Below are 16,304 nucleotides of genomic sequence, written 5' to 3' on the forward strand. Positions count from 1 at the left end.
ATGAGTATTTTCAATTCGTAAAAAAATATTTCGTTAACTTTACTATTTTTTCCTTCACAAATACATAATTACAAAATTAAAAGCAAAGATGAATAGAGTAATTAAATATTTAAAAATCAATGTTTTATTACTAGGCTATTTTTTTTACAATTCAACTAGGTATCCTTTAAAAGTTGTACAATATTTAGCCTTTTATTACAATAATTAAAAAAAAAGTAAAACAAACACATCTAAAAATTATAAATAGATTTAATGTCTTTTTAAAATTAAATACACCTTCAAAATACAAACTAAATAAAACTAAAATTTAAAATTTAAATTTCAATTTTAAATTTCTATTTTAGATTTAATATATTTAATTATTAATATATTACAATTTAAATACACATCTAAAAATAAAATTAGTTAGAATTCAAAATTTTGAATTTAAAATTTTAAAATAAATCTTAAATCATCTTAAATCAATAGTAAAATCTTCGCTCCGTAAAGATCTAGAGATGCAGCGCCTCCCCCTCCTCATCTGTGGCCACTTTCGTCTTCTCCCGCGTTGCGCACTCCTCTGCGACGATCTCTTCCTTCGACGACGCGCTCCTCCCCGCAAAGCGCACTTCCCTTGCGCATGCCCCGCGCCTCCTCCATCGATGGACTCCTCTCTGTCCCTGGTCTCCTCCCTCGCACCACGCACAACCGCCCCCTTCTCCCGCGCCTCCTTCTGTCTCTTCCCCCACGTCGCACTCCTTCTGTCTCTAATATTTCTGCTTGCAAAATTCTAAAAAATTTTGGTTGAGTTCATTCATGAAGATATGTTATCCTTTTTTTGCTTAATAAAAAGTTCTATTTTTTTAAATTTATGTATAATATTGCAAGTGTCTGTGTTTTTTTTTCTTTTTTTTTTAAATGTATTTGTGATTATAATTTTCTTTTGCACTCATATGTTTGATTTGGTAGTTGTAATAGTAACCTAATTTGGATGTGTCAATACTTAATTTTGGATGTGTTTATATTGTTCATTATATTCTTATGTACATATATAAGTTTTTTCACATGAGTTTTGGATGTGTTGATAAAATATTTAGAATGCATTCTTATAATTTTGGATGTGTATTTGAGTTTAATTTTTTCTGTATTCAATATGTAATTTAGAACTACAATGAGAATAATTTAGATGTGTTAATACATAAATTTAAATGTGTTTATGTTGTTTATTTAATTTTAGATGTGTTTTTGACATGAGTTTTAAATGTTTTGAATAAAAAAAATAATTGGAGTTTAATTAATTTTGAAAACTTCATTGATTTTTTAAAACTTAGTATACGAAAGTTGTTATGAGTTTTATGGTTTAGTTTGAAAAAAATTAATATATTACAAGTGGTTACAAATTTTACGGTGATAAGTATTCAAAATAAAAGTGGTTCCTTAAAAATAGGAAATATAATTAATTAAAAAATTAAAATAATAAAATATTAGATTTAAAGGCTAAATAAAGGATGAATTTTATTGTACAAGTAGCATTTTCCTTTTTTTATATGATTCACAAATGTGAGTTACACTGGAGTTATGGAGTTTTAGAGTGATATACAATATACCCTGTTTAGGGGGGAAGAAATCAAACCGTCCTTTTTCTTTAGGAAGTGAGGGGGTGACAATCAAATAGGATATAGATGCAACAAAGCCAACCACAAAAGTAGCTGCATGCGCACCAAGTGGAAGTAGTAAGAAAATGACACTCAAATAAGATATAAATGCAACGAAGCCAACCACAAAAGCTGCTGGATGTGCACCACGTAGAAGCAGTACGTGTGTACTGTCTGATTACTAAAATCGGACCGTCTGATTACCGTCATTCCAATTGGTCCATCCAATTTGTTCTGCATAGCCATCACAACCCTATAAAACACCATATACCTTCATAATCATATTATACTATATACACCAACAATCACTCCATATCAAAATTAAAAAACTCTTTATATCCCCATAAATTTACAAAGATGAGAACTAGGTGCATGCACCTGAGTTTCCACATAACAATTTGGGGTTAATGCTTTATAAGTTTATCTAATAATCCCGTGTTCAGAAGCAGATTCAAATCCCGTGTTGTACCAAGGCAGAAACCCTAACAAAAGAACAAAGCTGAAGAGTGATCGATCATGGAGGAGAACAAGCAGAAGAGCATTCACGACATCCTCCCTCTTGACCTGATTCACATAATCTTACTGAGGATTCCGGTCAAACACCTTGGTCGCCTCAGGTGCGTTTCGAAGCTTTGGCACTCTCTCATTTCCGATCCAGACTTTGCGGAATCGCATCTTCACCTCTCTCTCGCACCCACCCATGCGTGCATCTACAGAAAAGTCTCCACGAAGTCTTACCTTGTTCACGTTGAAGAAGTATTTAATGGCGACAATTACCAAGTAAAAGAGGTATCTTTCCCTTTCAAGAAGCAGCCACCTTCTAAGTTTCGTGTAATGGGATCCTGCAGAGGGTTTGTTCTCTTACACCAAGAGCCACACTTTTTTGTAGTATGGAACCCACTCACCGGATTCAGCAAAAGAGTATCTTACTCTTGGTTAAATATTCTTCATCGTAGTAAGGGCAGGTACTTTTATTTTCCCGGTAATGCGATTCTGTATGGATTTGGTTACGATGCAACACAGGATGACTACTTAGTTGTTGTAGCTTGGAAGGATAGTAACTGCCAACTCTTAGATTGCTTGTCCTTGAGAACCAATTCATGGATTAATCTTGATGCTGCACTCCCCAAACGATTCGGTTTTTGTTTGTGGGAATCTGAGGGGTTGTTCTTGAATGGCTCTATTCATTGGTTGCCTTACTCTCTCAAACATTACAGTGAAGGTCTTCTTATATTTGATTTGAAGGAAAGAAGTTTCTCAAAGATGTCTTTGCCTGAACAACTCATAATGGGTGGTCCTGCCACATTTGTCATACTAGGAGGGTGCCTAGCCTTGTATTTTCAGGACTATGTTGAAGGTAACACACACATATGGGTGATGAAACAATACAGAGTGCACTCATCTTGGACTTTGTATGTGATTCCTTGTTTAGAGTTTGAGCCTCTATGCTTATCCAATGGTTGTGACATTATTGCACTAGATTCTATTCTTGCTAGACCATTAAAGTTTGCCAAATATAATATCAGAGGAGAGCTGCTCCAACATTTTACATGTCCTGCTCATCTTCCACACGATATTTACAAATATGGCAGTTACCATGTATATACAGAGAGTCTCTTGCTGCTCCCTAGTGATAATAAGCATAAGGATAAGAAGAATAATGTTATTTAACTCTTCTGCTATGCGTTGCACCACATTATCCCTGCTAGTTTTTATTGTTTTGTGATTAATGTAAAGTGATGAGCAAGATGCATGTGCATCAAGTTGCATTCAGATGTGAATTTTGTCTATTCATGGTGAAACTTGATGTATCAGATGCTTGGGGGATTATTAATCAGTGTCTTGCTTTCTAAAGTCTAGTCTTGTGGTGAGGTTTTAGGGTTTAGCTCTTTTTCAGTTCTAAAGCTTGTGACCTTTACCATGAAAATCTTATATATGCTTCCTTATTGTGCTGATTGCTATAGATAAATATACTTTTCTCATTGATTGTATACTTGTATACTCTGTTCGATGTTAGCTTTGACAAATATGTGACTGATAAAACCCTTGGGCAAAAAAGTATTGGTAATTAACCAAGAACTGAAGTTATAGCTGCTATATGCCAAATGGAAGAAGTTCACGACAGTTTCTTATTTGGTGGTATAGGACATGACAGTAATCATAACTTTGATGAATTTACTTGATCTAGCAACAGCAATATAGGATGCTTTTCTTGTTAAATCAAAACCAATATCAAGATTATTGTTGATATATGCACCAGTAATATGTTCTCTAGTAATTAGACACAAAAGTAACCTTTTAACCTTTTCTTGCTCTATATGATGGCTTTGGGTCGACAACAAGCACATCTTGCAAGTTGGGCAAGGACCACAATCGCTCTAGAAGCTCACCCAAGCGACAATATTTGATCAAGCTCCAACAGTTTCTTGAGCCTCCATATTCCATGGGGGAGTTTATAACAGTGGAAATGTTCTTCAACAATTAGAGTTTCTAGGTTCGGAAGGGTGCAGATTGGATCAGGATGATCCTCTGTTGGGCAGTGTGCACCCCGATTTAGTCTCAAGTATCTTAAATGGATGAACATACTCAAATCCTGTGCCATTGATGATATAACATAATCATTACATCCAAAGTCCAAAATGCGAGCTGAATCGAAACCCATTTGATCAAGATTTTGCCGTCTTGGAATGCAATTCTCCCTAAAGGACATTAAAGAATGGATGCAGGAGTGATCACACTGCTTAAATGAATCCCAATCGGTGTCTCGAAGGGACAATCTACAGGATTTCACATTGCCAAGGGATCTAATGTCCTTCACCGTGCATATATCTATACCATTTTCAGCTCTACTCTCTGATATGCAAAGATCAAGAAGCGGGTCATGAATCCGGCAGCTTTTGACCCCTCCATCACTCCTTCTTTTTGCCACCATCACCAAGCTGCGATCCACCAACTCATTTAAGTACTCTTCAGCAATATCTTCTACTTCTGGTGCATCTAATATTCCTGTTTTTGGTGGCTGTATTAACCCTTCAACAGTCCATAATAGTATTAATCGTTTCACAGGAATTGCATAGTCTTCGGGAAACATCCCAAAGTATAGAAAACATGGTTTTAATCGATGAGGCAAGCTGTTATAACTAAGCTTCAACACCTCAGTGACTCTACTGTTATCTGTAGCAAGATACCAAATGACATTGCTCATGATTCTCATCCACTCAACTGTCAGTTGCTTCTTCTTCGCAACCACCCTGGCCAAGGTGATAATAGCAAGTGGTAAGCCTCTACATTTTTCAACCATTGATCTACCAATTGGTTCTAGAACAAATGGGCACTCTCCTCCCCTAAAGACCTTCTTGCAAAATAGTTTCCAACTTTCATCCTTATCTAGGAATGGAAGGGAGTGGGACTTTGATGCTGTATAATTCGCCACCTCTCCGGAAATAAACATTGTACCTCATCCCAAACTTTAGGTTCCCAGAAGTCATCAAGCACTATCAAATACTTCTTCTCCTTTAAGTATTCTTGCACCTTCCGCTTCTGTCCCTCCTCGCCCAAATGTTCAGTAGACTTGGACAAGTTGCAACCACTGAGAAGGCTTCGAAGAAATTCCCTGGCTTTGTAGTCCATAGAAACAGTGATACATACATAATAAGAGAACAACTTCTCCACCTCATTATCATTGTAAATTTTTTTAGCAAGGGTAGTCTTACCCAAACCACCCATGCCTATTATGGAGATAACATTAAGACATGACTCATTTTCTTTCAATTGCTTAGTTACATGGTTGAAGATATTCACAAAGCCCACCATATCTTCCTGGATGACCATATCTCGTTTCTGATTTGATCTAGCACCTTCCATTCCTTCAAATTCACCTTCATTAATGCAATATTTCTCAATCTTGAATCCATTTAACACTTGATTATTTAGGAAATTGGCATCCCTTGTTGTTATAATAATTCTACTACCAGGACAAAACCAATCACTTCACCCTGCCAGTGAATCCAACTGTTCTGTACTATCAACATCGTCGAGAATCAGAAGGACTCTTTTATTGTGAAGATTTTGTTTTATATCAGAAGATCCTGTTAATGTGCTTCCCAACTTTAGCTTTTTATGCACACCCATTTCATACAAAAGTGTTTCTTGGAGATTTTCTAGACCATCGGCACTTCTCACTGATTTTTCAGATACTTTGTCAAGAAAACTCGCAGCTTCAAATTGATGCCTGAACTTGTTAAACAACTCTCCAACAAGTGTGGTCTTGTTACCATCTCCATAAATGACCAGCATGCAAATGGTATTGTCAGATTCAATATTCCAAAGAGATTCCACTACTTCAAAGTGAGAATCAAAACCAATTGGATGCTTAATGTATAGTGGTTCAGGAGGAAGCTTCTCTGAGACCTCTTCAACAATTTTCTTTATAATCTCACTTTCATAGCTGCAAGAAATACATACCTCTTCAATATGTACTCAAATTTATATAAAGATATATATACATACACCATCAAAAAAATGAAGCAAAGTTGCTATGAACCACTATACATTAACTAAATCTTCATGCTTCATCATGTCTTTTTCATATTGGTTCCTCTGGCGCCTCACATCTGATGGTTCCACTTGATAAAAGATTGGCAAAACCGGTTGATTTTTTCCATTATTCCAGCACTTCATGATCTGTACTAGTTCATCCAAACACCATGTGGAAGAAGCATAGTCCTTACACAGCACAGCAATAGACATCCTGTTATTATGATCCATAAGTAAATTAATTAGTTAGTTAAACTTGTTAGTAGTTAGGTCATGATGATGTAAGCAGTTACTTATTTTCAGTTTTCAGTTAGGTGATACCTGGATCTTTCAATGGCTTCAAGAAGAGTATCTCTGATTCTATCACCAACTCTGACGTTCTCATCATCTCTGAAGGTGGTGATTCCTCTCTCATGCAGAGCATGATAGAGGCGATCCGTGAATCCGTATCGGGTGAAGCCTCTAAAGCTCAGAAAAACATCATATATGAAATGTGAGGAGGAAGATTCTGCATCATGATCTGCCATGAGACCAATTTTTAGTGGATCTTACAATTGTGATAGCATAGTTATTCAACCAGTGAGCTCTGACTCAATGAACCAAGAAAGCATAGGTGAAAAAACACAGTGCTTGATAGAAAAACTTTTGCCATTTGCCACTTCCAGTGTTGCCGCCAAGTCAAGAACAAGCGAGGGAGAGAGATCCGTCGCCGTCGATGCTGTTTAGTGAGGAAGGTAGAACTGCGACGAAGAAGGGGAGCAGGAGCCGTCACGGTGGTCGTCTTCATCGCTGTTGGGTAGCAGTGGTCAGAGCCACCGGTGATGGAGTGCGCCAGAGCTTCTGTATGAGAAAATGTGAAAAGAGGAAGAAGATGTGAGAAGAGAAAGAAGAGAACGATATTTATATAATTTACTATTTTATTTTATAATTTTTTTTTATACCACCAAAAATTTAAATATACTTTTCCCCGTCTAAAACAAAGCCTTTTTTTAACCTTTTTTTGAATGCGTTACAGAAGATGGAAGTTACTGCACTTTGAAATTAAAAGGAAAGAAAAACAAGGGATGGCTGGGATTCATGGACAGAACTATATAGGAATAAATGTTTAGGATCTGAACATTAAATATACCTTTTTTAATAGTAATGATAATTTTATATTTGATTTTTCTTCAATTTCTTCTTGACCATTTAAGATTATATGGATCAAGAGTATGGAGCTATCATTATTATATCTAGCTTAAGGGCTCCATTGTTATGATAAAAAAGTCAAGTATGCTATTCTACTGTTGAAGAGTTAGAGATGAGATGAGAGTTAATATCTAAAATGGTTTCTAAAATTTGATTTTCAATTTAATTTAGGTGTTTAATTTTTAATTGATCCAAATTGTATCTTTAAATTTTAAAACATGACTCAAGTTGGTTCTTTCGTCTATTTTTGTCATTTAAAAAATAACGTGACACATTTAGTTGAACAGAAAGTAGAGATATGTTCGTCAATGATAACTGAATGGTCAAAAGGTCAAACTATTCATGTTAACCTCCAAATGAATGACAAAGTCTCGTCTCAATAACTTCAACTTCTTCCCCAAAACACTCTTTTCCCCACTCTTTCTTCATCTTAAGTCACATTTTAAAATTTTAGATATATTAAATGCTAAATGAATACATTTTTGCTTGTTTTGTTTATTTGTTATGCATGTTCCTTCATTTCACTTTAAAACTGTTATGGCAGTGTCCAGAAATTAAAAAAACTAAGGATGCGAGAAAGAAGATCATGCTTTAAATCCACACTATAGGATAAATGGTTTAGTAGTTAATTATAAGGAAAAGTATATGGAACCAAAAGGTTACCAGCCAAAGACTAAACAAAATCACATTAATTTATATTAATAATTAATTTTAAATTTTTTAAATTCAAAATTTAAAATTGATTAAGTAAACCTAATTAAAACTTATAAAAACCTTCCTCTTTTTTCTCACATTAACCTACCCACCTCCAACAATCACACACAGACCCCTCTCTCTTTCTCTCACCGTTAGACCATCTCCACCTCCCCACTGCGACCCACTCCTCTTTTATCACCGACATCTAATTCGTCGGATTCGCCACCGTCGACAAGAATCCATACTCAACACGTGGATTAGACAAGTTTTGGGAACTTCTAGCTGAACTCAATGAGAGAAGGAAGAAGGTTTATTCCAAGTCGTTCGACTCGCGTATTCCAACAATGATGATTTCGTCCCCATCGTCATTATGATATTGATTTTGGTGTTCTTGACGGTGTTTGGTAGATCGGTGGCGACACTTTGTACGTGTGTTTTGTGGTATGTAATTCTAGTGATGAGTGATACCTCTTTTTCTTCTTCTTCAAGTTCAAAGCCAATAAGAAAAACTGTGAGGAATACAAATAAAAAGGAATATGTGAGAGGGTTGAGTGAAAAGAAGATGGTGGTGATGAATGAGGGTTTAAATTCTCCATCAAAGTACAATGGTTTACCGAAACAAGGCACGGTAGCAGCATCGTCACGATGTTACTCTTTGCGTTTTGGGATATTAGGTGTCGTTTTGATGATTAAAGAGACGACAAATTACATAATTACAGAAATAAAAAAAACATTCATTTAATATGAAAAAAAAAACATCCTAATATTTAACAAAAGAAACATCCAATTATATTTTAGTAAAAATAATTAAATATCTATAAAACTTAAAAAAATATGAAATTCTTAAAGAAATAGAGACATTCACATTTGCAATACAAAAAAAATTCAAAAAATATATAAAAGAACATCCATTTAGTATGAAAAAAAAACATTCTGATACTTAATAGAAGAAACATTCATATTTATTAACTCGTTGAGATTTTGAATTCACCAAAAGTATTTTGGCTGATTTTTGGCTAATACCCTTTTGGTTCCCTAGCATTGCTCTTATAATTAACTACTAAGGGCCGTTTGGATAGGTTCATAAGTGACTTTTTTTTAACTTTTAACTTATGAAAATGTGTAGTATTAATGTCTAGTACAATTTTTTCAAAGCAAAATTATAACTTTCTAAAAAGCTATTTTGGTGCTTAAGGAGAAGTTAAAAAAATGACTTCTCTCATAATAAATTTTTTTTTATCACTTTTATCATAAAATACGTACTTTTAGAATTAAAAAATCAAACACAAAATAACTTTTTTAATTTCTAGACACTGCCATAACAGTTTTAAAGTGAAATGAAGGAACATGCATAACAAATAAACAAATGGTTTTGTTTAGTTTTTGGCTGGTAACCTTTTGGTTTCATATACTTTTCCATTATAATTAGGAAAAGTATATGGAACCAAGAGGTTACCAGCCAAAAACTAAACAAAACCACATTAATTTATATTAATAATTAATTTTAAATTTATGAAATTCAAAATTTAAAAAATTTAAAATTAATTAAGTAAACCTAATTAAAACCTATAAAAACCTTCCTCTTCTTTCTCACATTAACCTACCCACCTCTAACAATCACACACACACTTCTCTCTCTCACCAATACTGCTGGAAGCGCCGGCGACTTCCATGCTCTCCAGGACGCCCTCAATAAGCGTATCCAAGACAACTGCTTCAACACGAAGTCCACCTTCGACTTCGTCACCGACAAAACCTTCTCCTCTTCCCTTCTCAACCACCTCCTTCAAACACTATCCACCCTCAACCGCAGCGTCACTTGCAAGAACGCGTTCGAAGCAGTTGAAAGCTCCATGAAACAAAGCTAGCTGTTGGGGCAGTGAGGATAAGGATTGGATTTGCCTAACACTCCTCTCATGATTGATTATTTGTTGCTGACATAGCTTATTCTCTTGAATCCACAGGCTCTTGAGGGTTATAGTGCGGTCCATGAGCCAAATTATCTGTGAGTGCAACTGCTTGTTGCTTATCATCACTACGGTAATATAAAATCTTGGGCAAATTTGTATATGTAATGTATATTATTTTATACTTTATAGATAGAAATGCTTCATTATGGTATAATATGGGACATGATTGTCTCAAGATTTTCTGTTGATCATGAGCCGTATAATCAAATTGATGCCTACAGGAAAGCCGATATCGATATGTTCTCAGAATATGATAAGTTTCGAGATAGTTATGGCAGCATTGAAAATTATGGTGATCGAGGATATGATAAACCTGCCAGGTTTAGAGGACATGACCGTGATGATTATGCATATGATGACTATGGCTACAAGTCCCGTACTTCTCATCATCATAGGGAGGATAGCCATGAGAGGAATTATAAAAAAAATATTTGTTTAATATAAAAAAAAAATTAATATATAAGGTATTCATATAAGGTATATATTTCTGTATAAAAAATTAATTATTAAATTAATTATTGTATATTTATTTATAAATATATATTTTTTATTTTTTAAATATATATTTTATATTTTAAATATGTATAAAATGTGAATAACTAATTAAATAATTAATTTTACATAGTAGTATCTAGTATGATTATTTTTATTTTATATTTAAAAATTAATATATTTAATAATATAACAGTTCAAAAAATTATACTAATTTCTCACTTTTATATTCTTAAAAATCAATCTTTTATTACTATCCATAAATTTACAAAATAACAATTTGGAGTTAATGCTTTATAAGTTTTAGAGTATATATCTAGAAAATCTTAAAAATCCTAAAAAATTCTAAAAATTCCTAAAAATTTTAGAAAATTCTAAAAAATTTAAAAAATCCTAAAAAACTATAAAAAATTCTTAAAAATTCTAGAAAATCCTAAAAAATCCTAAAATTCATAGAAAACTATAAATATCCTAGAAAACTTTTACCTAGAGTAAAGTGATAATTAGATTTTCGAAGATATTGACTTTAGACTAATTAATCCTTGAAAAAAGAAAAATATCAATTAGGTCTTCTAAAATAATAAATGGTAAACATGTATGTCTTTCTGTTTATAAACAATGTAAAACAAAACTGAATTTTCTATGTATTTTATTATTTACAGTGATGCATATCTCGTTATTGTTACATGAACAGAAAAATGATGAGTTCTAGATAATAAAACATTTATTATCTTTTCAGTTTTCATATACCTCTATTTATCACAAATTCTATCAAAACAGTGAAGTTTCATTTCAAAAATTATTATCTACATGACTATCCTTTATAGGTAGATATGCCAGAATAATTACCAGTACATATAAACACTATCATTAAGTTTTAATTGATGAATTAATAAAAAGATATCATGTGTTTACGATCCTAGAAGACTAAATTGGTTTTTTTTTTAGGAATTAATTAGTGCAAATTCAAAATCTTCAAAAAGACCTAATTGTTAGGTTACTCTTTTAAGTTTTAACTAATAATCCCTTGTGTTTTAAGTTTTAAGTTTTAACCCTAAAGAGAAGAACAAAGCCAAAGAGGCATGAGCATGGACAAGTAGCACGACTGCATGGATGACATCCTCCCTGTTGAGTTGATTCACAGAATCTTACTGAGAGTGCCGACCTAACATCTCGCTCGCCTCAGGTGCGTTTTGAAGCTCTGGTACTCTCTCACCGATCCACACTTTGCGGAACTACATTTTCACCACTCTCCCGCTTCCTCCAACGCACTCATCTTCATACCAAAAGGCAGTGTGCCATGCTTCGTTTACTTAGACGCACTATTTAGTGACAACAGTGATGCATTACAAGTGAAAAGGGTGTCTTCCCCTTTAAGATGAAATCCTGCAGAGGCTTTGTTCTCTTACGTCGACGGTAAAATTTTCTTATGCTATGGAATCCACTGACTGGATCCAGCAAAGAAATATCCTAGCCCCGTATTGTTTCTTGTTGTAAGGGCAAGGGCTATAGGATTCCTTGTGGAAACTTCCGGCCTTTGTGCTTATCCAATAATGGTGATATTATTGGAGAACAATTTATTTTGGATAAAGAAGAAAAGAAAAAGTTTCTCATATATAATGTGGGAGGACAGTTACTCCCACGTGTTAAATATCTTTGTTTTGCGCATTGTCTCAGTGTAACCGATGCTATGTATACAGAGAGTCTCTTGCCACTCCCAAGTGACATTAAGGATAAGAAGAAGAAGGAAAATGGTACGTAACTATTCTCTTATGCTTTGTACCAAGCTATTCCTGTTAGTTTTGATTGCATTGTGATTAATGAAAAACTAACAAGTAGTATGCATTATGCATCAGGTTCCAATCAACTGTGACTTTTGTCTATGGATGGTGAAATTTGAATTTATCAATGCTTAGGGAATCACTAATCACTGTCTTGTTTCCAATAGTCCGGTCTTGTGGAGATGTTTTGAAGTTTAGATCATTTTCATATCTAAAAGCTTGTCTTTTTACCAGTTGAGCCTTTTTGCAAAACATCAAGTTCGCCATGAATGTTTTGAACAACTTGATGTTGCTAAATATTAGAATCACAAATGAGTCAAACAACAAAGAAAGAGAATCGGGAACGAACATTCAAGTGAACAACTCAGACGTGTGATTTTGTTGTAAATAAAGCACAGGGTTTGCAAGTTGAGTGGAATTAAGCTTCAAGAAACTTAAGTTTTATTTTGCTTTGGATTATGATTTTCTTTCCGAATATGAAGGGGATAAAACTCATACACCTGAAAAGTGAAAATGGAATTTAGGACCTTGTTAATCCAACATATCTTTTGGTTTAGTCTGAGAGTAATATTCTTAGATTATCTGCTTTATTTTTCATCTTCTATATATGTTAAAAAATTTCTTCTGCTTTGAGTGATCTATCATTAACTTATTGGTTTTTTTCCCTCAGCACTAACCCCTCTGTTTAGATGATTGTAAAGAGTTTACATAATAAAATTGCCTTTTGTTCTCTGCTGTGATTGGTAGAAACAATGTAATACTTGGTGTATTGTTTAAACAGAATATCACATTTCAATGAGATTTGACATGTGAAACTTCACTTTGAAATTTTCAATTTTTATGTATTCTCTACAATATTCTTTCATTGATATTAAAAGAGAAAGTTTAGGAGCCAGCAATTTTTGTGTTTTGTAGCCAGCACTTAATCATAAAAAAGAAAAAGTGAATGATCTCTTACCATTAGATGTAATCTCACACTATTAAAAACACTATTGATGGCCAATTGATGGTTACAAAACACAAAAGCTGCTGGCTCTCTAGTACTCCTCGATATTTAAATGTACAGGCAGTAGATTTTCACTTCAGTTTTCTGATTGATTTACTATGTGTTAAGAGGGATTCAGTCTGTACGTATTTAAGCTCAATTTTCTTCACATAAAATACAAAAATTTATCCATCTTGGTATAAGCTTTTACAACTTTTAAGATTGTGTTACAAATTCTGCATTGAAAGCTATGTTATAGATACTAATAATAGTCTTGTGTCTCTGTTCCTTTCCTTTTTTTTTCTTGGCATCTATCCAATTACTCTAACAAAAAAATATTACTTAACTTGCTAAGTTGATAGCTCCTTCCAATTTTTTTCCCATTTGGTTGCTTAATAACTCTTGTTACATACATATAGTGATTGAAATGCAGTGTGCTATCTTGTTAGAATAACCTTTTTTTTTCTTTAAACAGCTGTATTGTAATATGCTATCTTAGTATATATATATATATATAGATTTAGGATGGTAAGCTAGATTTATTATGGATGATAATGGTTACGTAATAGTGAAGATGTAAGGAAGAACGTCGAACTTGGTTTTTGCAAAAAATTTCAAACGATGTTTGATTTAGAAAACTCCAAACTAACAAAACAGAAATATGCTTCAGTAGAAAAGAAAGTAAAAAGCACCTTAGTCTTATATGTCAAAAGAAGATGTTGTTGATAGTCTAGTCATGGTAATTGGCATGTAAAGGGCTTCATCTAAACTTTAGTCAAATTAATATTTATAAGGGGTATTGGTTTTGTTATTTAAACAAATTGGGAGCATCAAGTAAACTTAGTTATGCAAATTTTAGATGTTTCGTTGTGCTGATTGATTATAGAGAAGATAGCAAGAATAAGGCTCAATTTGAGTAAACAGCTTAATTAAACTTTTTTTTAAAAAATAGCTTAAACAATAAATGATTATATTAAAAGTAACTTATAAATAAGTTATTTTGTATTTGGAATTTTAGTTTTTAAAGTGCTTATTTTATAAAAATGTGATAAAAAGTAGTAGTATTACGAGAGAAGTCATTTCTTTAAATTTCTTTATATGTTCTTAAATAATTTTTTAGAAAAGTGCAATTTGGTTTTGAAAATTGCACCAAACATTAATACTACTACTTTTTATAAGTCAAAAACTAAAAAAAAAATTATTTTTAAAACTTTTCAAATGGACTCTAAAATCTATTCTAAAAAATAATTTGCATAAAAATAAGTGAGAATAAGAATTACAAATAATTGAATTAGGAAATAAAAATAATAATATTTATAATTTATAATTTATTATTGATAAACGGTATTTATTAATTAATTAATTTAAAATAGAGAAGATTAGCTAGCAATCTAGCATTATAATAAATTTAATTATTATCTAAAATTAGTGAATTAAATAGAAAAATTGAAACCACAAAATTATTTTTGATGAGCTTACTATCTATTTTGTTCACCTTTTGCTTTTTCTTTCTCTTTGAACCCTAACCTAAAAATTGTTTTTGATCAGATTGTTATCTAGTCAGTTACTAAAGATTTTTATTTTATATTTTTACATTAAATAACATGTTATACTTAAACTAATATGTAAAAGCCAATGAATTATAACTCAAATGATATAGTCTTCTAATACTCAATTAAAAAATTACAAATTTAAATCTCTTTATCTTTAGTTAAAAAAAAACTAATATGTAAAAAAAGCTACCATCCAAGACAGACAAATTAAACTAAAATAATTAACAAGATTTCAGAATATACTTAATGCAAACTCAAAATAAAATTAAATAGAAATAAAGCAAGTAATTAAAAAATTCACGTGGTCTTAATCACTATAATAGTGATTGAAGTAAAATGTAAATATTTTATATTAAAAAGTAAATTATGTTTGCTAAATCACATGAGTGTCATAAAAAAGCTATAGGTATATTATATGCCAAATGGAACAAGTTAACGGCAATTTCGTATTTGGTAGTATAGGATATGACAGTAATTATAACTTGGATGAATTTACTTGCTCAGCAATAGAGGATGCTTGTACTCTTGTGTTTCTTTACTCTTCTTTGCCTTCTTTTTCTTAGACCTCTAAAAAAAATCATAGTAAATGAAGACTTAACTTGTTAGCTTTTATTTTGAAGGATTATTTTGAGATTTAATTTTTGTATACACTTAAGAAAAACTTTATTATTTTACATAATTTAAATAAAAAAAATAAAATTTTGTATATAATAAATCTAAAAATATTATATTTAATTTTTTTAAATAAATTAAACATTTTTATTAATTTAAAAAAGAAGTAATTGTTTTTTCAATTTCCAATCTAAAGCTGATCCTTTTCCTTCCTTTATGTTTCCAAAGCAATTTGAAGTCCCGGTGTTGAGTGAATTGTTATATGGATAAGATGAACAAGAAGCTGAAAGGCGCTAAAGAGCAAAAGCATTCTCGAGATTCTCCTCTTGAGCTGATTCACAGAATTTTACTGCGGGTGCCGATCAGACAAAAATATACAAGACAAAATATATATTTTTTTAATCACAAAATATACATTTTTTTAATCCTGCTGCTAGTGCGGTTGATTTTTTTAAGAAGTTCTCTGGCAAATTATAGTAAATCCAGACAAAAATAAATTAATACTTAATTACCTTTTATATCAAATCACAAAAGTTTAAAATGAAAAATATAATATAATTTCTTAAGATAATTTTTTGCATATCAAATGTAATGAAAATGTGCAACAAAAAGACAATTTATTTAAAAAAAAAGAAAAAATATAACTATCGCGGTTTAGGAATTAATTAAAAGAATTGTTTATTCTAATATTTTTATTTGATTAATTTATTATAGTATAAATATTTTGGTGTTAATTGTACAATATTTTGTGGTGGAAGATAAAAGTAGAAAATATTAAATAAATAATTGAAATATGAGAGTGAAAAATATATCGAATTAAAAAGTTTAATTCAGAGTGATATATTACGAACTAAATA

At 32.0% G+C, this 16,304-nt stretch overlaps 1 protein-coding gene and 1 pseudogene across 2 annotated transcripts; one reads left to right on the forward strand and one right to left on the reverse strand.

The window, feature by feature from the left end:
• Window positions 1–1,776: 1,776 nt before the first annotated feature.
• LOC107606012 (F-box protein CPR1-like) lies at window positions 1,777–3,623 on the forward strand. The gene has a single exon (XM_016307974.3). The coding sequence runs from the start codon at window positions 2,151–2,153 to the stop codon at window positions 3,303–3,305; it is 1,155 nt and encodes a 384-aa protein (XP_016163460.1). The 5' UTR covers window positions 1,777–2,150; the 3' UTR covers window positions 3,306–3,623.
• Window positions 3,624–3,740: 117 nt separating this feature from the next.
• Window positions 3,741–6,837, reverse strand: LOC107606014 (putative late blight resistance protein homolog R1B-16; annotated as a pseudogene). The gene is made up of 2 exons (XR_015892430.1): window positions 6,492–6,837; window positions 3,741–6,384 (listed from the first exon to the last, which is right to left on the reverse strand). The product of XR_015892430.1 is annotated as a putative late blight resistance protein homolog R1B-16 (transcript).
• Between the last annotated feature and the right edge of the window lie 9,467 nt (window positions 6,838–16,304).

Source organism: Arachis ipaensis, chromosome B7, assembly GCF_059453495.1.
Source record: "Arachis ipaensis isolate K30076 ecotype BB chromosome B7, ASM5945349v1, whole genome shotgun sequence".
Classification (NCBI taxonomy): Eukaryota; Viridiplantae; Streptophyta; class Magnoliopsida; order Fabales; family Fabaceae; genus Arachis; species Arachis ipaensis.

Bases quoted from the DNA above. Each gene is read 5' to 3' on its own strand.
- LOC107606012 (XM_016307974.3), top strand. From the start codon at position 2,151: ATGGAGGAGAACAAGCAGAAGAGCATTCACGACATCCTCCCTCTTGAC.